Below are 24,096 nucleotides of genomic sequence, written 5' to 3'. Positions count from 1 at the left end.
ATTGGTATTAAAGTCCAGAGTTTTTGGCGCTTACCTGTTTAATTTATCAAAGTTTTATCTCAGCTTGTGCTCGAGTGTCACCAAGATTGTGTTGCTCTTTGACCAGGTTGCTGATTAACAAAATGCCTAGAGAGTTGTGAGGTATTTTTCCCCCATCACACACTCACACATGAAACAGGAAAGCCAACATGGAGGCAGTGAAGAAGTGGAGATCAGACTGGAAGTATCCCACTATTCTGCTTTGCATTTATGGATTCTTCAGCACAGTTAAACCACTGGAGCCTTTTCTCTTCCCATTTTTGACAGGACCGGATAAGAATCTGACAACTGAGCAGGTATATATGACATATGCTAGAAAGGCGTAATTCAATCAAAACAGACTTAGAAAAGAAATGAGTTTGGATTCTAAAACCTTTAATCATTTGCTATAAAGTCATGCATTTCCTGACTTTGATGAGTTTTTCCCTGTCAGGTCAACAATCAAATTTTCCCAGTGTGGACATACTCCTATCTGTCCGTGCTAGTGCCGGTGTTCCTTCTCACTGACTGGCTGCGTTACATGCCTGTAGTGGTGTTTCAGTGTGTTATGCTCTTCATCACCACAGCACTGCTGCTGTGGACAGCAAGTGTGCCAGCCATGCAGGCTACGCAGTTCTTTTACGGAGTCGTGACAGCCAGCGACGTGGCCTACTTCTCCTACATTTACAGGTCATGTAGTACATCTCACAGATTTGGATTTTTAGCATTGCTCAGGGGAGACGTGACATTTTGAATATGCTCTTTATTACAGTGTAATAGATTTGAAGAGATACCGGAAGGCCACCTCTTACAGCCGCAGTGTCCAGCTCCTGGGGTATACAGTGGGCTCCGTGTTGGGTCAGCTGATTGTCAGCTTCGACCTCATGTCATACAACAACATCCTGGTGTTCACTCTGGTTCTCACTGCCATCGCTCTCCTCACTTCCTTCTTCTTGCCAATGCCACAGAAGAGCATGTTCTTTCATCGAAGACGTGGGAGACAGACTGCAGCAGAACAGTCAAACACAATAAATGCATCACTGGAAGATGGAGGAGGTGAAATGGTGGAGAGTGGAGAAGGAGAGCCTGATGCTGAGAACCTTGAGGAATCTATCGTTACGCAGAGTTGCGGCCAAGTCCTCCTCCAGCTGTGGAGGGATTTCCGCCACTGCTATTCCTCTAGACAGCTGCTCTACTGGTCTGTGTGGTGGGCAATGGCTACCTGTGGGTATAACCAGACTGTCAACTATGTGCAGGTCAGTTATGAAGGCAGCATAAACAAAAATGTGAGCTGTAAAAGCATCTGAATCACTGCAGCAATCCAAATTGCTACTGGGGGCTGCTTTACGATGGGTTTACCTGCAGTGAACAAGTAGTGCCTTGTAGCTGCTGAAGCCTTCTCTTGTGTTAATAAAAGGCATTTTAGATATATATTTTAAACAGAAATAATTAAACACACACACATCCTTGAACAACCTAATGATACCCACACCATACTGCGCAGGTGCTGTGGGAGCATGTGCAGCCTTCTCAGAACTTCAACATTTACAACGGAGGCGTGGAGGCAGTCTCAAACCTCTTAAGTAAGCAACATTAGATGGCATTTCCCCCCCTCCCTAAATCAAATGGAAGTTATCAGGGACACATAAGATTTGTCAGTACCTAATCAGCTGTCCTAATTTGTCTTATCCCACGTGTACATGCTTTCCAGGTGCAGCCACTGCCTACGGGATAGGCTTTACTGAGGTAAGATGGGAGCAGTGGGGAGAGCTGGCCCTGGGTGGTTTCTCTGGACTGAGTGCAGCTTCACTGTTCCTCATGACTTTCACTGGCAACATTTGGGTCTGCTACAGCGGTTACGTCGTTTTCAAGTCACTGTACATGATGCTGATAACTATAGCAATGTAAGAGTGTCAAGTCACATCAGGGTTATACTTTACCACAGTTTAGTTTGATTTTTATTGCAGATATAAGAGCAAAAAAGCTAAAAAATAAATAAATAAATAAAAAAAACCCTCCCCAACCTTTAGATTAAGACAAATTCTATGCTTGCAGGTATCAGATTGCAGCTGATCTCTCAATGGAAAGATATGCACTAGTCTTTGGGGCAAATACCTTTGGAGCACTGGTTCTACAGACGATTATCACGTCTGTTGTAGTTGACAGTAGAGGGCTAGGCCTGGCCATCATTCCCCAGGTAAGCCATCAGATCACAAAATATGTACAGCAGCACTGTTTATTTGTCCATTAGCGTCATTAACTTTTTAAACGTGTACTCTTCTTTGCAGTTCACCGTGTATTCCAGCTACTTCTTGGTCATCTCTGTTGTTTTTTTACTTCGGGGTCTGTTCAGTATTTGGAGAGCACAAAGAAGCAGAAAAGAGACAATTCCTCCAGACAAAGACGAAACTCCAGGCAGCGAAGAACACAGATTCTGAACACGTATAGAGCGTTATAGTGTGTCAGTTATGGTTTCCCATCCCTAAATTGACCTCACATTAGTTCATAAGTAGCAGAAAAAAAAAGTCTTTAAATTACTTACTTCAACATGATGAATAGAAATCATTTTTTTGTACAAAAACAATAAAAGAATGTTTCACACATCCATATAAATGAATGCTTTGGTCGTTTCTTTTTACTTAAAATTCATTTTAATATATATACTGTATATATTTACACCTTAACTTAAACTTTTTTAATACCCAATGCAAGTAAGTGGTTTTCAGTTCATCAGCCATTTCTTCTGACTGTCATTTGAAGTGTTGCAACTCTGTCAGCAGGGCGGAGACAACAGAGAAACGAGCCCCCCACCCCACCCAACCCTGATGTAGCATTCAGTCCTCCTCCTAACCCTAACCCCACCTTGACAACAGAATATATTCATTTCCTTAGTGAGAACAGTTTATCTAAAAGGGTCCTGCACAAATAGTTTGGTTCTTTACAAATACAGTAACTGGCAGTACCCATTAGCTTTTCAAAGCAACAGTTCTGTCTTAGCAAATTCTGTGTGTTAGATACAAATACTGATATGCACAAAGAGCTAATTTCCTAAAAGAAAAAAGAAAAATGTACAGCATTGCAGCATAATGAATGGGATATACTGTATGCAATAACTTAGTTTTCAACCAGTTCGATTATACATTGTGGCTCAGTAGAGGCCAGGCTAGTTCACAGGTTAAATAAAAGGGAGGGCATCGACCTCCCCCTCTGCACACACCATCACTGTTTTGTAGCCTTCGACAGTGTCAGCACGACTGTGTCGCATAATGTTCCATTTATGACAAACTGCGATAGAAAATACAAATTCTTACAAACATTGTGTTTTTAAAGCTACTTGTGAAACAAAAACAGTGCAATAGGTGCAAGCGTGCCAGTTGTTGACCCTGTAGTGCAGCTGACATGATGGACCGCTATAAGAAGGGGTTTGTGGAAGAGCCTCCAGCTGGATACTGCGCAGGTGGACCCGCACCCTAGAACGAAAAAGGGAAGCACGCATTTAGACTGTGTACTAAGGGTCTTGTCTAGTGTTAACTGAGAAGAAAGTATGCTAGCTATATGGCTGTTCACCAGAGCAATGGGCTAGTTATTCAAAAAACAAAAAAACAAAAAACAAAGCCATCCCTCACAATAAAATCTACACAAAGAACTGAAGTCTCTTAATTTATTTTTGTGTCAAACACAGATCAAAAGTGCTGTGCAAAAGTCTCGAGCCACCTCGTAGTATTTTATTCTATTGCATATAGTTTGTTATTCTTTTTATCTTCTCCTATACCTTTTTTTTTCATTTGTGTTGTTCTGCTGTGACACAACAAATTTCCCATGTGTGGGACTAATAAAGCTTTATCTTATCTATCTTATCAACAGGTGCAGGAGGTTATTCAAATGTGAAACACTTTTCCTGTGACACACAGGAAAATACAGCATGAGTCAACAACTGTTTGTACAGGTTCTAATATACCAAAGTCAAAATTTTGTATCACCACCTTTATTCTTCAACACAGACTAAACCCTCTTTGGCAGCTCTCTAGTAATTACGTTAACTAGTCATGAGGAATAGTTCTCCAGGCTTCTTGAAGGACATTCAAAGCTCTTCTTTGGATGTTGGCTGACTTTTGTTCTGTTTTCTGTCAAGATGATTCCACACTACTTCAATAATGTTATGGCCCGGGCTCTGGGGAGGCCAATCCATGACTGATAGTGTTCCACTGTGTGGTTTTCCATTCAGATTTGCTTTTGGCAGTGTGTTTAGGATCATTGTCATGGTGACAAATATAGCAGCACAGTGGTTCAGAAGGTCCTGAGTTCGACTCCACTATCTGTGTGGAGTTTGCATATTCTCCCCATGTTTGCATGAGTTATTGGTGTGAGTGTGAATGGTTGTCTCTCCATGTTAGCCCTGTAAAAGCCTGGCTGCCTCTCACGGGTAGCCGGGGTAGGCTCCAGTCTCCACAGTGTCTTACAGATGTCTGTAAACACAGTGGGACCCTCTCCTGACTTTTTTGAACATACTGCTTCCTGAAGAATGGCTTCTTGTCGGCCACCCTTCCACTAAGACTATTTCTGATGGATGAACTGAAGCGTCAGATGATGAGGGTCAGCTCTCATGTCTTGTCTCAGCTCTTGTTGGATTTAAAAAAAAAAAGAAAAAAGAAAGAAATCTATTTCTTAACAGCATGACTTTCATTATACTTTTTGTCTGCGGTAGATTTATTTATTTTTTTGTCCTAACACATACCATTTTATGTCTATCAAACTATGTTTTTATTGGCATTTTTCCACAGATTCAACTAAATAATCTGTTCTGGTTCATTTCCAAGTTGTCTGCTATGTGTAGAAACACTGGGTCATGCATCGAGTTAGTCACCTTTTTTATACTTGAATGATTGTTTAAGCCACTTGACCTGTCAAACATCTGAAAATGTTCAGGCACAAGGACTGAACTGAAGACGCCCAGCTGCTTAGAAGCAAGATATTACAGTGGCTTGCAAAAGTATTCGGCCCCCTTGAACTTTCCCACATTTTGTCACATTACAGCCACAAACATGAATCAACTTTATTGGAATTCCACATGAAAGACCAATACAAAGTGGTGTACACGTGAGAAGTGGAACAAAAATCATACATGATTGCAAACATCTTTTTACAAATAAATAACTGCAAAGTGGGGTGTGCGTAATTATTCAGCCCCCTTTGGTCTGAGTGCAGTCAGTTACCCATAGACATTGGAAACATGTGGAAGAAGGTGCTCTGGTCAGATGAGACCTCTTGGAGTCTGCAAAAGACTTGAGACTGGGGCGGAGGTTCACCTTCCAGCAGGACAACGACCCTAAACATAAAGCCAGGGCAACAATGGAATGGTTTAAAACAAAACATATCCATGTGTTAGAACGGCCCAGTCAAAGTCCAGATCTAAATCCAATCGAGAACCTGTGGCAAGATTTGAAAACTGCTGTTCACAAACGCTGTCCATCTAATCTGACTGAGCTGGAGCTGTTTTGCAAAGAAGAATGGGCAAGGATTTCAGTCTCTAGATGTGCAAAGCTGGTAGAGATATACCCTAAAAGACTGGCAGCTTTAATTGCAGCAAAAGGTGGTTCTACAAAGTGTTGACTCAGGGGGCTGAATAATTACGCACACCCCACTTTTCAGTTATTTATTTGTGAAAAATGTTTGGAATCATGTATGATTTTCATTCCATTTCTCACGTGTACACCACTTTGTATTGGTCTTTCATGTGGAATTCCAATAAAATTGATTAATGTTTGTGGGGGCCGAATACTTTTGCAAGCCACTGTAAGAAATGAAAGATGAGTTAAGATTTTTGCACAGTACTGATCCAGGAGACTATAGCACATAGCCACCAGACTAACCAGAAAAGGGTTGCTAGAGACCATAGGTCCTGCCATTGCCTGCCCAAAAGGAGTTGCCACAGACTTGGCCTGGCCGAAGGCTGGAAATCCTCCACCTGAAAGACATAATGTGATTTCAACTGTTACATGATGGACATGGATCTCTCTCTCTCTCATTTATCTATCTAGCTTTCTCTATATTATTTTCATATAGCTATAAATATAATTAAAACAATAATAATAATATTACCAAATCAAATAAGACCTCTTCCGTCAGGGTTAATTGAGTGAACCAAATATTACATAAAGAAAAATTTTATAGACGACCACTTCACAACTACAGCTCAAATCTCACCATAGCCATTATTGTCTACATGACACACACCGTTGGGTTGCTGGGGATACGCGGGAGGCTGAGGGAAGGGAGCCTGACCAGGAAAGGGTTGCTGGAACGTTCCACTAAAGCTGGTGGGGAGGTTGAAGGCTGCAGTATTCCCAAATCCAGCTGGCATACTCATGGAGCCTGTGCCAAATGGTGCTGCAAAATAGCAGAACAGCAACATTTAGGAACCAACAAAAGCTCAACACATAATAGGCAAAATTTGGTTTGATCTATTGCTGCGATTCTGTAACCCAGTGTGACTCGTTTTGGGCAAAAACGTCTACAATTCAGTATTGTGTGTCCTGCTGGGATTGTCAGAATCTCAGTTGTGTTTCGTTTTTTATTTGGCTAGTTTAAACACATGCAATAAGAGTGTCTGCACACAAGCTGTAGAAAAAAAGAAAAGAGGGAGTCAGAATCAGACATCAGTAAGTAGGGATGGGTACCGGTATCCGGTGCCATCATGGCACCGGTTCTGACATAAACGGTAGTAACCAGACCGAAAAGCAGCGCACATTTCGGTGCTTTATTTCGGTGCTTTTTTTTCCTGAGCTGTGATACACATTAGATTCTAGCCAATCATTTTACGTTTCCGAGGATAGTAGGCGGGTCCAGGTACGTACGTTCTTTTAGAGCAGAGCTACAGATTAAAAATGTCCAAGGCGAAGCGGTCAAAAGTCTGGCTGTACTTCACAGCAAAAGATGCAAACTCAGCAGCCTGCAACAAGTGCTTTAAGGTTATACTGTCAAAGGAAGTAACACCTCAAATCCGATGAAACACCTGGCGACGTATAGCGTTTTTTTAAAAGCCGAGAAATGCGCCGTATTTGATAGCTTGCTGCGAGACCTCACACCGAGCGCATCTACTGAGGGTGTGGTGCCTGTTATCGGACCCGGAGTTAGCAACATCCCCCAAAAACCCGAAGAGGAGAGTCCTGGCCCCTAGCCCTGCCAGTGTAGCAGAAATGATGACGGATGATGATGGCAGCAGCAGCCGTTCTTCTCTGCGTGAGTAGCTTAATGTTGTTCGTGTATAATTTACGTTGAGTAGGCTAACCATGTTATTAAATTAATGCATGTAAGGTGAACTAGCAAACACAGTCGTAGTTACATGTGGCTGTCTTCTTGTTTGATGGCAGATACTCCCTTCACCCTGGCTAAAAAGGCTAAAATGACCAAAGAAAAAGTGGAAAACAGTTAAACATGAGGTTTTTTTCCATTGTTTAAGCACTGCTTCCAGCCAAGAGTGATACCATATATGCCCTATAGCTGCAGAAAAGGCTAACATTGTTATCTTTTTACAAAAAAAAACAAAACAGCTGAACATGAGAGATTTTTGGACCAATTTTGTGTTCTCCATTCTTTAAGCACCGGTTTGAGCACCGTTTAAGCATCGGCACCGTTTCAAAAGTACCGGTTTGGCACCGGTATCGGATAAAACCTAAACGATACCCATCCCTATCAGTAAGTTTAGTGGCAGTGTCTGATCTCTGGTGAACACACAGGAGCAACAGCTGGGATCAAAATGTGTCAGACAGCCAGCTAAAAACCAAGCAATTCTATCAGTGATTTAAGAAAAACAAAAGAAAACATACACACACAGTTTACAGCTGATAAAGTGATACAGGCTTCATTCATTCATTGAATGAAGCATATCTGGTAATCAGCGTGATTAATAACTCAGGGTGTAAGTTTTCGTTTAATGAACAATAAAGTTTATTATTTCCCCTTTAATTCTTTAACCGAGAAGAGGACCATGCTGCAGAAACCACAGATATTTGGGAAACATGAATCCATCCTCAAACCTATCGTTATTAGTCATTTCTCATTCAGCTTCACTCTGTTCCTCTGTGATGAAATGGTAACTGGATTATTGGGCTATTTCAGTGGTGCCGTGTTTACGTCTTTCGAGATTTTCCTCAGTGACAGCTAAAATCATTCACTGGCAGAGCAAAGCACATGAGAGCAAAGGGGAAGCAGTTAGCACAAACAAACCTACCAAAGGTGGGAGGATACCCATGCCAATGAAGAACCCTCATCAAGCCTGTCCAGCACGCCAAGGACAATAAGACAGACAACTGAATCTAAAAATTCTTCACCATACCGATTTATTTTTAAAATCAATCTCTGCACACCAGTAAATGGCAACACTTCTCTTGCTAACCAGTTCCATAGTGAATTGTAGTTTTCAATCTTTTTGCCCTCCTCTACTTTCCTGTTGCTTTTTCTGTGTTTGGCACTGTGATCAGAGATATAATCACTTCTGAGGTAGCACAGGCAAAGGTTGCCACTTCCAATGTGCAAAAAAAGACAGCTTTTAATACATTAACTTTATGACTGAACAAGTGCATTTAATTTCTATACACACACTGTTAAACTGAACTACTAAACTAAGTAAGTAAGCAGGGTGTTAAGTGAGTAAGGTGATTCTCAAAACACACAGACACAGCCAACAAAAACAAACCTGCTGCAGCTGCAACAGTTGCTGCTCTGCCATTGCACTGGAATGGGTTGGTTGGAGCTGCTGCTGGGACAACACCAGGAGCTACAAATGGATTGGTTGGGTGTGCTGATGGGAAAAACAGCATCAAATTAACATTAATTAGCATGAAGTCCTAAGCAGAAGAATACATTAAACATTTTTCTTTTTTAAAGATAGCTTATAGAGGGTGTTTTGACAGTTCCACGTCAATGTCCTTTATACATCACAACAAACTAATTAACTAATGTTAATGAAACAAAAATAAATTCTTGACCATACAAGGCTGATTCTTCCCAAATTAAGTTTTAAGTTATGATAAAGTTATGATGTTTTAAGAATCATCATTTAAGTACGCAAGTTGTACAAAATGAAACTGCCAAATCTCTCTGTGATTGTCTCATAGTTTCCTCAACCTCACTCTAAAATTATTTAGAAATGTAAAACATGAACAATTACTAACAACCGTGTCAATTTTGTGAACATTGTTACCATAACAAATCAGAGACGTGTTTAAGTTCACTTACCTCCAAAACCCTGAGCCATGCTGGGCACAGCCTGCTGTATTTGTGCTGTTGACACCCCTGTCTCTGAGCCAAACACACTCCTGTAGTGACACACCGTTAGCACATAAGTTTAGGAAAGGATGCAAAAAGAAAGGTACTCGGTGGCCTTTTCCTAAGTGTATTCTGGAACACTGATCATCAGAATGAAGAAAAAAGATTTGTCTGATTTATGTTGGTTTGTGCAGTCTCTTACCCTTGTGAGGTGCTGGTGGTATTGTAAACAATGGTGGCAGGTGCTGAGGTGCTGAAGACTGTATCAAGCTCAGCTAGAGCAGCATAGCGGTCTCCACCTGCTGGCTGTTTCTGAGGCAAACCACCCACTCCTGCTGCTGCTGCTGAGCTCACCCCACCAGGAATACCACCTCCTAGAATAGAAGTACATAAAAGCAAAGCCAGGTTCAATTTACCTCAGTTCACTTAATGCAGAAGAAAATGCTGTTAAACTTTCAAAGAGGTCCGGAGATAGCTGCCATACTGAACCTACTGAAATTAATAGGGAATAAATGTTAGGTCATTAGGAAGTGTATACTTTCTAGGCCAAAAATACATATTTATATGAGAAAACCAGCTCAGTACAATTCACAGATACTCAAACACCAAACTTCTAATAATGTGGTATTAAAATGCTTCAGTCAAACCTAGATGTATAGCATTCACAGAAGTGAGGAGGCATTTCAGTCATGTCCAGTTGCCTTTTTGCAGCTGGTTCAGTAACATTGAGGTATAGACAATCGTGATCAGAAGTTTACATTCCCTGTAAGAATTAATGTCCTGGCAATTTGGGGATTTTGAGCATTTCTTTGTCATTGTTCTAAGAAGCAGGATTGTTCAAAGTCCAAGGAAGTCAGTGAAGATACGAGTATTGGCCAATTCAATGGCTGCTATCAAACAAATTCTTTTTATGCTGGCAAAGAGGCCAGAAACTACCAGTTACAGTCAATCATCAGTAACGAGAAGTTAAAAGGTTTTGGCCTTGTCAAGTTAAAAGATTATAGAACCTTTAGCACTGCTTATTAAAAGATTTAAGTGAATGTACCCATATATTTGAGTCCATATTTATGATTTTGATCCTAAATGAATTAGATAACCTCCCAAATGAATTAAAACTTGTGCAATTTTTTTTAAGTCATTAGTCTAAAAGCCCAAAATTACCTTGACATTCATGCCCACGATGAGTGTATGTAAACTTCTGACCTCTACTGCAAGTATAAATTGCTAGAAAATGTAAACCAGCCCTTTTTTAGAGACTGCCTATCCCTGCCATGAGAAGAAAACTTATAGGGACTTAAATCTATGCGCCTAATTAAACCTAGTTTTCAGTTTGTATTTTTGTTTTTCAGTCATTCTCTAGCCCTACAATGGACATCTATGAAACAGGCTAGGCATGAAGGGTTTACCTGGCTCTGTTTTGGCAGAGCTAAATATGTTATCCAGGTCAGCCAGGGCTGCGTATTTATCGGCAGAAATGTTAGTACTCTGTACAACGTCTCTGCCAGCTCCTGTGGAGTTACTCTGGGAGGAGGAACTGAAGGATCCAAAGTCAGCACTACACGATTTGGGGAAGTTCTCAAAATTTGCAAAACTGGCATTTGCTAGTCCCCCTGAGGCGCTACCTGTATGAAAGAGAGAGATTAAAGAGTCATAAGGGGGACTGTAATTGTTGGTTTTGAGAAACAACAAAACAGGTTGGAGAGGGAGAGAAGAAGCTGCATGAAGGGTAAACTTGGGAGTCAGGCTGGTAAAGGGACACCTTCTAAAGGATAGATAGCAACATCTGTCCTTTGTTACACTGCACTATGCTGGCTTTTCATTAGCCTATGAACCCAAAAGAGCACACACAATTAGCACTTATGTGTGTTAGAGGCTGAGCATGTGCAGGGCAGCAGTTTTCTTGTGTAACTCCAATACTTCCGACTTCACCACGATACTGTGGAGAAAGGAAGTTAAAGACAAAACTCATCAAAATGTATTCACTGAGAGATAGAAAACAAGTTGCTATCTCCCAAAAAAAATCTCTTTAATATGCCAACAACCCTGCAGATTTTACTGAGCGCTGTAATATCAACACGATCACTCTCAAGCAGGTCTAAACGTGTTAGAGCAGAACGAAACATTAATCTCTTAATGTTTACCTATTTTCTGCAACAGACTGCAAAATAATCACTCTGGACATCTTTATGCAACTAATTCAACACACCATGTTAATGCTTGGAAACCCTCAGTTCACACATTCCTGCATATTACAGAGAAAAATTGAGGTTTTGCTACAGAGCAGTAATTTCCATATTGCAGCACATGAAGAGCAGATTTGTATGGAGCCCATTAAAAGCAAACACAGAATAATAAATTATTTTGGACACCGAGGTAAAACAATCAGAGCTAACTGGGACGCAGCACAGTTGTTGTGACCCTAAGGGGGAGAGAAGGCAATTTTTAGTAATGACACCGATACCGCTGCATTTTAATCAGCAGTTCACTGCTTTCTATGAAATATTGGTTATTTAATGACTTTTAGGTCAGGGACACTAAAGGAGTCTGAGTTTAAAGGCATCCCACATTACAGTTTACAAAAAATAGATTCTAGGGTAAAAGCTTTTGTAGAAGTAATTTTTGCATAAAAATCTAGAGATTAAGCACATTGAAAAAATATATTATCATTATTGCTTGAGGGGAAAATATGCATCTCCTCTTATCATCTCTTTTCATGTTGCCTTGTTGGATTTTTATACACTTTGGTCTATTTTGCACAGTAGGTCATATTAATCATTGCAACAATCAAAGATTAGTAGACTTATGTTTAACCACTGAGCTTTATCAGCTGTTCATTTTAGTATAGATGGACCAAAAAAAAAAAACAACACAGTGAGACACACACAACACCCAAAGAGAGGATTGGGATCACAATGACTACACATACAAGATGGGTGAGAGAGTGAAAGCTGTTATGAGGGCAAGCGCAGAGAGACTTACTGTGTGAACACTGGAGAGGCAGAGCAGTGGCAAACTCACCCATACTGCGGCTGGATGAGAGCACAGTGAACGCTTGCAGCCAAAAATCAAAGAGGGAGGCAGAAATGGGGTAATGAGCAATGTAAGATGGCAGAGAAATCAAAGAAAAGATGTCAGGTAACCCAGAGGTAAACATTATGAAGTGCTAAATCAAAGCAAATCAAATACTGCTAAAGCAAAGAATAAAAAAAAAACCCTCCAAAACAAAACAAAAAACAAGTAAGACAGATTTGACAGCTGAAGGCAGACAGTGCAAGGCAGTCAGTATCTGTGAGAAAGCCACTTAAAAATGTTTCCAATAAAAATAAACACTAAGGAGGCCGCTTCACACAGAGTCAATATGCACCTCCAGCAGAGGGCACTGTAGTACACAACATTTTCCTGACAGGAAGTGAAGTTTGTGGCAGTAACTACTGTTCAAATAAGAGTATGTGACTTATGAGTCAAAGTGCTGAAAATAAGCCAGAGGATGTGTCAATAAGCTGCCAATGTATTTTTGAAACACTGTAGGAGAGAGAGAGAGAAAAAAAGCTTTGGCTGACACCGCATGTATTGATTAGCGCTCATCTATTGCACAACACCAGCATTAATTTAGAGCCTCAAAAGTACACAAAAATGTTAGTTTCTCAGACATGTGGCTAAGCTGTATGAAACTTGTGTATGCCCAAAGCAAAGTTTACAGTAAATGTCTCTAGTGAGGTACAGTGGATAATCTCCTGAACACAGTACTTCACGTCTTAGTCTCTTTTACTCTCTTTTAAACAGGATCATCTGAAAACCGTACAACTCTCTGGTGTAAAGAAATGTTTACATTTGAACAAAAAAATGAATGAACACTACACATATGTAAAGGTTTGGGAACAGAGGTGATACAACAGTTTAAATAAACCAACAAATGATGATGTGAGAGAAATTTTGACTACCATTGAGGTGTGTGTGACTAAATTTTTTGTCTATGCAAATTCTTACATGTCTGCCTGTGTACATAAAGCAAACCTGTTCCTCTGTGTTATTGATTTAGTTGTGTTATTTGTCCAGTAAAACCAGCTTGCTCTACCTGTATTTGGGGGTTGAAATGGTGTTTGGGGTGCAGAGGGAAAACCACCTGTCGACCCAGAAGTGTTCCCGAATGCATCAAAATTAGCAAAGTCTGCCTCTCCTTTGGTATTCTGTGCCACTTGAAGTTGTGTAGAGGTGTTGTACAGACAAACAGATGGAGAAAAAAAAAGTGAGGGAAAAAAAAATGGATTAATGAATGAATGCATACAATATCCAAAGACATGAATGACTGCAAAACAAATACAATGGGTTAAACACTACTAATAAAATACAATGGGTGATGTGTTAAATGTGAGGAATAATCAGAGTAGTAGAGCAGTGCAACTTAAAATGCGTAGCAGCTTATATACCTCGACATTCACTATTTCCCAGTAACACCCAAGAGTCCTTCATGTGCACACCCAAATATAAAGCAGGACTTGTGTGCTTAGCACTACACACATCATTAATTTTAACACACCTGTGCGCATGTTTGTTAGGTGTGTTAACGCCACTTTAGTTCTTGCATTAAGGATGAATCTTAAAGGCTCTGAGGGAGAAATGAGAGGACATTATCCTCCATTGAAAGCAAATGCTAACAGCCACATGTTACAAGTATTAGTAACCATGGCAATTTGTCTGTCTGATGCAATTTTATAATATATTTTGATACAATCCAAGGGCACATCATGACTCCTGATGTATAGCAAATTCACATCTTCTCCAAACTGGTGGCATCCTGATCCCATCTAATGTAGTAAATACACCACCTCTGGAGAAGTGCCCACCCCACAACCAATATCTATAAACCCATTATTTATTGGTAAGAGATTGGTAATTGGGGCTTTTTTTGTTGTTTATTGTGGATTATGTGTGCTGAGGACTTTACTATCTTCATGTACATTGTACATGCCCAGGGAAATGAGATACTGGTGTGACCTTCTTGAAAAGGCAGTTTAACCAACTCTAGTTGGGATCTCCATCAGAGACAACTTGCTGGCTAAGCTTTGCCATGCACATTTCAATAGTGAAACTCGAAAACACTGGTTGAAGCAAATCAGACCTTGCCTACGAGTGTTTTAAAGTGGTAACTACATTACTTGCTCATGTTTTTGTTAGTTGCAGTGTTATTGGTCTGTTGCTTACTTGTGTGGCTGTTGAAGTGTGCAAAGTTAGCAAAACTGGAGCTGGCGCCTGCATTCATGTTGGGCGGGGCAGCAAAGATGTCACCACCCAAGTCACTGAGGAGGTCATATTTCTTGTCATGGAGCTGCTGCTGCTGGGTTTGTCCACGGCTCACTACAGGAGACTGGTGACGACAAGAGATGCATTTGAAAAAAATTTAATAAATAACTAAACCGGCATAAATGAGCTCCTAAACAGCCTTCATGCAAATTAATAAAGAGGAGATAATAGGTCACATGAAAAAATAGACTGTGGTGACACTGTCTCATTAGTGATGAAAGATGAACCTTATCTCAGTGGGCAAATTTGGTCATTTATCATAAACAAGATGAATATGCTTTTGTCTTTAAAGACATGGCTTTTTAATACTGCTGTGAAAGAATTCAGTCTAATCCTGGACTGCACCTGTTGTCAATAAATCTGTCATTGCATTTGTGCGAAGAGTCGTTATTTTCTTTGTATCTATGACAGCGGTCCCCAACCCCCGGGCCTCGGACCGGTACTGGTCCGTGAGTTATTTGGTACCGGGCCGCGAGAGTTGAGGCTCAGGTGTGAAATATATGGTTTTCAGGGTTTTTATCGGTTTTCAGCGTTATTTTGTTATCGTTTTGATCGTTAACTCGGTTTTCCTGGGTCTTTTCACGTGTGTTATGAATAAATCTTCTTTTGTTCAGTACCGGTACTAGTTTTATTTTGTTGTATTTATCCGCGACACATTAAAGGCCGGTCCGTGAAAATATTGTCGGGCATAAACCGGTCCGTGGCGCAAAAAAGGTTGGAGACCGCTAATCTATGAGATACTTTTTAATTAGCAAATCACTTAGCAAATTAAGTCCAATGTAAACATGTCAGTAAAGCATTTAGGGATGTGTGTGTAAATGGATTACTAAGTAACTGTGGTAGTGTTGAACCACAGAGCATTCAGCAAAGTAAACAAGGTCATCAACTGGTAGCATCGTTTCCACTAAAGCCCCATCATAAGGTTTCATTTTAACATCGGCAACAACGCTGAGTGTTAACTGTCGATTGATAACCCAGTTCAAAGCTGAAAGTGTAACAGCGTAAATATTAACACCATTGTAAAGACCAACCTGAGGGGAGAATATGTAGTAACAACTAAATATTTTCACCTCAACCCTGCTAGATGTGGCATATATGGCACACTGAACAAGAACCGGTTTATGCTGTCCAACATATGTGTTAATCATATGATGACTTGTGTGCATGTGTGTACACTATGCAAGTCTCACCTGATTTGGTGGGGTGTGCTTGTTGAGGTGTAGAGATGGTGCCGACTCCCCCAGCAGGGACTTGAGTGGTCTAACCTCTGGGGTGCTGCTGGTGCTGCTGTTTGAGGAGCCAGAGATGGAAGCATGGACTGACGCCACTACCTTGGCCTGCTCAGGAGGCACGTACCTTGGAAGCAATCAACAATTTATGCATTACTTACACTAAAATATATATATATATATATTTTTTTTTGTTAGTTTTAAACTACCATTTATAAGAGTGAGACACTACAAGTTGTGTGTGCGCACAACAGAGCAGACCATGTGAATGCCTGTCTGCAGCAAACCTAGCATGTTCAAACATGCACTAGTCATTGCTCTCATTTTGATCATATTTCAGACTAAACACTAGATGGATGAGTTGATGTTTTGTAACAACATCCATGCTTACCCAAGTCACACTTTGGGTGTATCAAATTTGTCATAACAAAATGCAGAGGATAAATAAAAATCTTACAAGAAGCCGTTAAAGATGCATCACAGTTTGTTGGTTGTTTTCTTTTATCTTTTTTCTTTTAAATCACTGAGTGATCAGTGACTAACTTTTAAACTTAAACAGTAATCATTTGGCTAGTTCTTATTTCACAAACACCAATGACAATTTTATTCAGAGTCAAAAAAAGAGGCTCTAGAACATCTAGAAAAAGCTCATACATATTTCAGTTGATTAAAGCCTATAACTTCGTGGAGCAATTAAGTCTTGCACATAGAGCAGCTTTACTGTAATGACCTAGATTCTGTACATCTCAAGAGGGGTATTTGGTGGCTTGCTAGAGGCTAACTGCTATGAGGCACATGTGAAACATTCCAAGCCAGAGAGAGAGGGAGAAAAAAAAAAAAAAAAAACCTTTGCACAATGCACACTGACAGATCTTTTCTCAGCAAGCTTATGATACTGACATACCATCTCTTTTTCTCATATTTATCTTGTAGGAACTCCTTGACTTTCTGTGGTTCTCTGAAGTCTGGTACTGAAGAGGTTCTGTCATCATAAAGACCGAGCCAGATCTGTTTACAAACCTGAGAACACACAGAGTTAGAGAAAGGGATTTTTGGAGGAAACGGCACACACACGCACAGAGCTTTGCCATCAGTCATTATTAGTAATGAAATTGTTCCAATAAAGTAAAAATAGACAAGCAAATAAAAAGACAAGCCACATGTAAGATAAAGTTGCAGAGTAAAGAAAAAACAAAACAGAAAACCCCCTGTGACAGATAAAGGGGTTGCGAACCTCTGCCCTGGTGTGAACCTTTGCAGCAATAAGTACAAAAAAGTGTTTCTGTCTTGGGGTAAAATTCCACATTGGAGTGGTGGAATTTTATCCCATGCTTTGAACACATTTGACTCTGGGATGAGGGTGGAATTCTTCACGTGGACCACGTGCTTTAGGCTATTCCATTTTAGTTTGCTCAAGTTCAGGACTTTCCAAAACAAGCTATTCCAAAAGATCCACTTTATTTTTCTGTAAAAATATTGGAGAACAAACATGTTTGGTGTACATATTGCCTTAAATAAATTGCAAAATAATATATTTTATGCATCTTAGACTGCAGTGGTCTTATTTCTGTTTCCAGACACAGTGACCTCATTATAACAGCACGGTAGTGGCTCTCTGGGGGAACCAGAAGACTCCCGGTCATCATGCAGTTCAAGACAGTAAAGCTGTAGTAGGTCTAACTTCAGGATGAGCCTTGGAGCGGTGCATCGTTATTAAGGACCACCACAATGACAACCCGGCAAATGAGCCACCAAGAAAGAGAAACAATGACATGGGGACGGCTGGTGCGAGCTGAATAGTCACAACTGGACTTTCAGGATGTCTAGAAGTAGATCAGTTGTGGATGGCATTGTTCTCCTGGATAAAACATAATAAAAACAAACAAACAAAACAAAAACTCTGTGCTGATATGAGTCACCAACTATACTTGGGCAGCTATTAATATTATCTAGGTGTTGTCAAAATAAATACTTTGTGTGAAAAACACTGCTTTAAACAGGGAAACATTGGGACTGGGCACTAATTTATGACAAACAGTTTATAACATTGTTTTCCAAAAAGACTTTAGTTGGGTAAGCCACCAGCCACATAAATTAAATCCTCCTTCCGCCCAGTGTTTGTCAAGTGTGCTCTATGAAGACAGAAAGGTAACTTACAGGCAGTATTTATAGACCAGCCTTCAAGCGTATATGCATCAGCTCCAACCTTGAGTCTCCTTCATGTCTGCTTTCCATGCCACTTTGCCACATCCTTTAATAGACTGTCCTTCGTGGGTGGCACTGCACTATTTCATACTCCGTTTACCCGAAATATCTCGTCCCTTCGGTATTTTGCACAGTGCAACTGGTCGATTGTTTATACTTCTCATAAGTAAATAGGTGCCAGTATAATGCATGAAATGCTTGACCTGTCTATTCAATAAAAGTGTGTCACAACACCTGTATTAAACTGACAAAACATTTGCCTTACAACAATTTTTGTTGTCGGAAAGTAGCATGCACTTTTTAATCTAGAGTTTGTTTTATAAAACTTTCTACAGCAGTAAAATGATAATAGTCCACATGAATTTCAAGCGTGCCTAAATTGCCTTATCAAGCATATGTGCTACAGGCTACTTAAATACAAACACTAAAGCATAACTTTCACAACATACACAGCCCATTTCAAGACTTTTAGAGGCTGACATTATGCCAACCTGTCTATTAAATATTGAATAGACGAGGACAAACAATGATGGCTCAACCAAAAGCTAATCTAACTAGTCAGAAAGGAAAGCAGTGGGAAGGTTGACCTCGGGCTTAATTTCTAACTTTATTAATTGACAGGGCCGAGTTGCCGTTCCTACCTCATTGCCATGTTTCTGTAAGAACTCGATTTCCTGTTGCGTGAAGGTTGTCATGGAAATGGACTTGACTCTGTGGGGTGGATTCAGTCCTCGTCTATGGAAAAATAGAAACAAGGGTCAATTTAATTTGAAGACAACATACATGAAAACCCTCATCTTGATACACTCCAGAGCCCACCTCTCAGGACGGGACCATTTAATTAGCTGAAAGGTTGCTTGTGTGTGTGTGTGTGTGTGTGTGTGTGTGTGTGTGTGTGTGTGTGTGTGTGAGTGAGTCTTAGGACAAGTGAGTAACTGAGGATAAGAAGTCATGATTATAGAGAGAAATGAAAGAGACAAATAATGACAGAGAGACATACTGACAGAAAAAGAAAGGGAGTACAATAACCAGAGGAAGTGGGTGAAACTCTCTTCACTTACACTGACTGAACTGAGACTGTCCAAACATTAAAAGAATGAACAATCTTCCTTAATATAGAAACTTCAATTATGGAGTAACACCCATTAGACCACACAAGCCTGGCTCACTTTCCTTAGAAGGTCACACAGTCAATGCCACAATGGCCCAAATTAAAAATGCCTGGTTACGGTAGGAGTTGAAAAGAGCAATCATTTGTCTATTATTAAGCTCCAGGCCTGATTGTCTGAGCACGTTTTCCTCGAATCGCTTACAGGTGAAAACTGATGTCGTGCTGACTGGCACGGTCACCACCTGTTTTTGTGAGAAGGTGACCACAGAACATTTACCATGCGTGAAGACCACTTTAACTGCGAGTTAACAAAAGTACTTGTCAACACATAAAACATATTGAAATAAATAAATAAATTTTCAATTCTATAAAAAAGGATCTGTGCTTCTAGTTGCTTACATTAACCTTTGCTGTTAATCAGTATAATCAATCTTCAGAAAGTAACTAAAATTATAAATTGGACTGCAACTTCAAATGCCTTTAAAAGCAGAGAAAGTGGTGAGCAGTGAGTAAACTCAAACAGCCATCATCAGCAAATATCATTAGGATAGCCATTACACTGTGCCAACAGTGGCCACAGGCATCTTTTCCTTCCTTTTCCCTTTGCAGCCATCAGCATGTCAGGAGCACAACAGATGCACTCGCTTATGGACATGAATAGTGGATTTAATCAGCCATAACACAGATGTGTTAAAGGAAGCATTCCGACAGCACTCAAAGCCCCATTATACAATAGACGTATTTACAGGTATGGTGGACAGATATAAATGATTAAAACAGCTTTTATCAACCTCAGTTTTAATCTAAAACACAGTAACATGCTACAGAGACATAATGACATGGTATTAACATTTAGGAACACACAATTAAAGCAAAGTTAGTTTTTTGATTGTGGATAATATACAAAGAACTCTTAATTCAAGTGTTTTTAAATACTTTAACTCCTGCTTTATCATCTACAAGAACTACCAAGAGTTTTGCATGTTTCCCCTGCATCTTTATAACAAGAAAAGTTTTGTATGAAGTTTACAAACTGAAGAAGTCACTTGGATAAGTGACGAAATGTTTCTGCCACTGAAAACGCTACGTCCAGGTGAACAGGATCAACTTTCTGTGGCTTACAAACACGATGTTATACACAGAGCAGTCAGATGCTGAAGGCATTGAAATACTAGACGGGCCTGTTAAATTATTCACTGCTGTTACCTCTAACAGAACTTGTTGTCATTAAACCTTTTTCTCAATACATCCGTCAGTCAGTGGATTGACTTTAATCAAAAAAACATTCACTGCTATCTGGTACAGAAGCTACAGTTTAGCTAATTCGTGCTGTTTGTGAACACCCAAAAGACCTGTCGGTTCACATTTAAGAACATAAAATTATGTTATTTCTTTTAGATCATTATGTCAATGTGGAAAAGATTGCATGAAAATGTGTGGGGGTTTTGCTTTCCCTTCATACAAATGCTGAGACTGCCACGTACATGACTAATGTTTAAGCAGTGCACTTTTAGTTTTTAATCATTTACTAGTGCTTTGTGTTAGGCTTACAAAAATATACACACGGACCAATCACAGCAGAACCACGTCACACTAAAGTAGAAGGAGATTACAAATCCCTAAAACAGAGTTTTAAAAACGAAAATGGTCCCCCGATACTGCACTGCAGGGTAGAGAGGAACGGACAAAAACAAAAAACGAATTGTTTTTAAAATGGATACGTTTTTCCAGCTCCCTGAGGAAGATAAGTGATCAAATTCTAGTCTTACGAAGATTAAACTAGGTCAGATAGAGGGAGAGGTTTCCAGAGCCCTTGAGGTCTAAATATTATATCAACGTCTTAGCAGTGTGGTCCCATTGAGGAGTTCTAATTCTGAAAATGTCATTTTTGTTACTTCTATAAATTTTAAAATGTATATTAAGTTGACTTTCTCAGGAGAATTAAATTGCAGTAACAATCATTAGCTGCACAGTATAAAGGAACTGCTTTTATCACAACGTGTCAGAGAACAGTCCCACATATTGCACTGTAAAATAATCATGAACTAGTCCCTATTGCACTAGTTCAGAGATGGGAACTCGGCTCATTTGCATACTGCAACTGCCTCAGGGTAAGAGAAACTGGCAACACAAAGTCCCCAAAGAGAGGAAAGTCCACACACTTCATTTCACTGCTTTAGATCCCTGCAAAAAACAATATTTTAGTCTTTTAACAGTACTGTTATTAAGTGTCTCATACAACAGAAAATACCCATTCCTAATTTAGTGACTCACTAATTTAGTCACCCCATCCCTGTTTCACAGATTCCACACCATTGTTGCGAAATCAAATGTCAGGGTTATATTAAAGTCATTTCTGGTAACTAGCCATTGATCAGATCATGTATCAGCACATTTGGTGTCTGTGACACCTTCCCAACTCTGATTACTCAGGAACACATAGGTCAGGTGGGGTTACTTCCCGTCATGAGCAAATCTCTAGTAAGACATCGACTGGCGTTCCTCCTGGGAAAGGCTCCACCATCATGAGGAATGTGTTTATATAGCAAATTCCAACCCCACCCTTTAAACAACTACAGCTACGGGAGGAAGAAGGTTATTAAGTATTAAGTTGTTGTGAACTCTCCATCACTCCAGAGAAAGTCAACAGTGTTAATCTTAAAAGAAAAAGGAATTAAAAAGCCACCTGTAATGTTGGATGAGTTTGCTTTGGTTTATTTGGACAAAATAAAGAAAACACTATGGTTATTCAGAAAATTGGCATAATAAGCCAAGACAGTGATTGAAATTATCAAGTCTGCGCATGAATTTTAACTACTCATAATTCCAACGTGACCTCACAGCCACTTCCTGTTGCTCACATACACAACATCACATGCTGCTGATGTAGCAGCACAGTGGGGCCACACCACTTCCTGAACCTAAAAATCAGATCAAGCTTCCTGCGCATATCATACAGACATCTATGCTTTCAGCCCCACACTCTTCCAACAGAAAGATTTTCCTTGAATGTGACCTTTATCTAACCAAAAGTCAGCGAGAAAGACAAAAAAGAAAGGATATAAGGTTTAGAACAGAGATCTCAAGCTAAAAAAATGAACTTAATTAGCTCTCATTACAGGATTTAAAGCAATAGGGCAAGCACATGGGAAATACACAGTGGCGTCCCCACAGAAACACCCACTGGTGGCGGTAAACGAAGGGAAAGTATCAGCAAGCATGTAATTTATCTAATGCTCACCAAAGCTAAGCTACATTAACTCAAACCTGGTCAGTGGGCATTTACTAAACAATAAAAACCTTACCTTTTACCTACAACATTTTTAGAATGATAATTATTCATGAACAGAAAATGGCAAGGTGATCTGTATAAAAGGTGCATGCAGATCTAATTCAAGTATTTGTGTCTTTATGGGTGATGGTGGTAGCACTTATAATTTATTTTAGCATTTCATGTGTGTGTTGTTTCTCAGTGAACTACATGTCAGTGCAGTCTGAAAGGTCGATTACTGCAGAGTATTGAGAATGATTAGTGCAACACGGGCAGTAAGAGGGAAACACTTCCTCCATGTTGTACATCTTTTGCCCCATTTACCACTAAACTGATGTAAAACTGAGTGACGAAGTGATTTGTTATTATTGCATTAAACCACTTTCTTTGTGAATGTATCCAGCATCATACACCATGCAAGAAGGAAATATGACAGCTGAGCTGAGATGGGAGGTATGTGTGGCAAAATAAGAAGAAGCGGAGTGCTCCACTAATCCCAAGCTAAAAAAAAAATGCTTATTACACAACTGCACAGACTTTAATTTAAAAAAAAATTACAAATAAAACCCTCCACTCTGCTACAATGAAACTACAATGCTTGTAAATGCATGGGCTTCAGAGCCGTCGTAGGAGGTAAACTGCAGATACACGGAGAGAAAAAAAGCTTTTGATCAACTGCGTTGTCAGCTCTAATTCGAGCTGCGATGTTATGCCAGAAGATAAATAATTCGAAAACACAAAATAGATGAGTGAACTACGCACAACTGATAACAGATTTTACATTTATCTCAGTCGCGTCTTAAGATAACACGACTTTCGCTCGACCAGGTGTCGACCATCACGTTTGCAGCGAAAATGCGGTTAAGTGAATCAAACATATGGCTCCACAGGGCGGACCGGCTCAGTTACAAGGTGGTGCTTCCTAACGTTACCGGCAGCTGGAAGCAGCAGCAGCTGGCTTATCTGTGGACCTAGCTTGCAAGTGTCAGATAAGTTCACTTGCTAACACTGGATGCTAACGTTAGCTAGCATCTCGGCTGGTTGGTGAGCTCGCCTGACACCTCTATGCACCCCGCCCAACGCACCACACCGCAATGTCAAAACAGCTAAACTCACACTACCTCCGTCTTTTCTAGTTCCCCATCTGACGGTAGCTAGTGCTACTATTTGACTAACTGGCTGGGTTTACCCCGTGTAGCCGAAGCGCATTAATATCGTGTGCGCCATGTCTAAGCTAAGGTCACTGTGCAACTTAATACTTACAGGATGCCAGAGCAGGAGGTACAGACGAAGGAACCCACAGTCATGTTGGCGTAGGTCGGGCCTCGCTGGTCGCAGTCAAAGCACTTTCTGTTGGGAGGCAAACTCGTCATTTCTCTCAGCATCTTCAGGTGTTTCTCCTCCTGTTTTCTCTTCGCACTCGCCGCCATGGTAAAGAATCTATAGCGGGGGTTGAATAAAACCGTGAGAGACGGAAAGCTAGCTAGCTAAAACTAAAAGAGCTGTGCTTTCTTCTTTTTAACGGTTGTCGACTCGTAAAGACAGAGTGAATCGCTAGGTGGGTCTGTTGTCAGGGCGGCCTCGCGTCTCCTCGAACAAGGAGTTTTCAGGCGATGGACCTGGCGCTAGCTAACGGGACAAGAGTTATGCTGCCATCTACTTCCGCCTTCGCTTAAATCCCGTTATGCAGCCAC

General features: G+C 40.3%; 2 protein-coding genes across 7 annotated transcripts; one reads left to right on the top strand and one right to left on the bottom strand.

Moving 5' to 3' along the window:
• Positions 1-102: 102 nt before the first annotated feature.
• slc19a3a (solute carrier family 19 member 3a) lies at positions 103-2,456 on the top strand. Its single transcript, XM_084950029.1, has 7 exons — positions 103-335; positions 473-708; positions 791-1,274; positions 1,523-1,601; positions 1,730-1,922; positions 2,074-2,215; positions 2,307-2,456. Exons 1-7 carry the CDS (start codon positions 189-191, stop codon positions 2,454-2,456), a joined length of 1,431 nt encoding a protein of 476 aa, XP_084806155.1. The 5' UTR covers positions 103-188.
• Positions 2,239-24,084, bottom strand: agfg1a (ArfGAP with FG repeats 1a). 6 transcript variants are annotated; one of them, XM_084950017.1, is made up of 14 exons: positions 23,666-24,084; positions 18,662-18,755; positions 16,720-16,835; positions 15,777-15,942; positions 14,488-14,650; positions 13,823-13,891; positions 13,361-13,480; positions 10,692-10,907; positions 9,488-9,659; positions 9,256-9,335; positions 8,714-8,818; positions 6,223-6,405; positions 5,889-5,983; positions 2,239-3,488 (listed from the first exon to the last, which is right to left on the bottom strand). In XM_084950017.1, the coding sequence occupies exons 1-14, from the start codon at positions 23,830-23,832 to the stop codon at positions 3,429-3,431; spliced, it is 1,806 nt and encodes a 601-aa protein (XP_084806143.1). In that variant the 5' UTR covers positions 23,833-24,084; the 3' UTR covers positions 2,239-3,428. The 6 variants fall into 6 exon arrangements, with proteins under 6 accessions (XP_084806143.1, XP_084806144.1, XP_084806145.1 ...); XM_084950018.1 differs by having other exon boundaries at positions 6,253-6,405; positions 23,666-24,081; XM_084950019.1 differs by lacking the exon at positions 13,823-13,891 and having other exon boundaries at positions 23,666-24,082.
• Positions 24,085-24,096: the final 12 nt, after the last annotated feature.

Source organism: Perissodus microlepis, chromosome 14, assembly GCF_051167445.1.
Source record: "Perissodus microlepis isolate ML-2025 ecotype Zambia chromosome 14, ASM5116744v1, whole genome shotgun sequence".
NCBI lineage: Eukaryota > Metazoa > Chordata > Actinopteri > Cichliformes > Cichlidae > Perissodus > Perissodus microlepis.
This window is presented reverse-complemented; position numbering and strand designations above follow the sequence as displayed.

Coding starts and splice junctions, on each gene's coding strand:
- agfg1a (XM_084950017.1), bottom strand. CDS start 23,832: ATGGCGGCGAGTGCGAAGAGAAAACAGGAGGAGAAACACCTGAAGATG. Junction 13,481..13,822: donor CCTAACAAACATGCGCACAG/GTGTGTTAAAAT, acceptor CACAACTTCAAG/TGGCACAGAATACCAAAGGA. Junction 3,489..5,888: donor TCTCTAGCAACCCTTTTCTG/GTTAGTCTGGTG, acceptor TTTTCGTTCTAG/GGTGCGGGTCCACCTGCGCA.
- slc19a3a (XM_084950029.1), top strand. CDS start 189: ATGGAGGCAGTGAAGAAGTGGAGATCAGACTGGAAGTATCCCACTATT. Junction 1,923..2,073: donor ATGCTGATAACTATAGCAAT/GTAAGAGTGTCA, acceptor CTATGCTTGCAG/GTATCAGATTGCAGCTGATC. Junction 2,216..2,306: donor GCCTGGCCATCATTCCCCAG/GTAAGCCATCAG, acceptor TCTTCTTTGCAG/TTCACCGTGTATTCCAGCTA.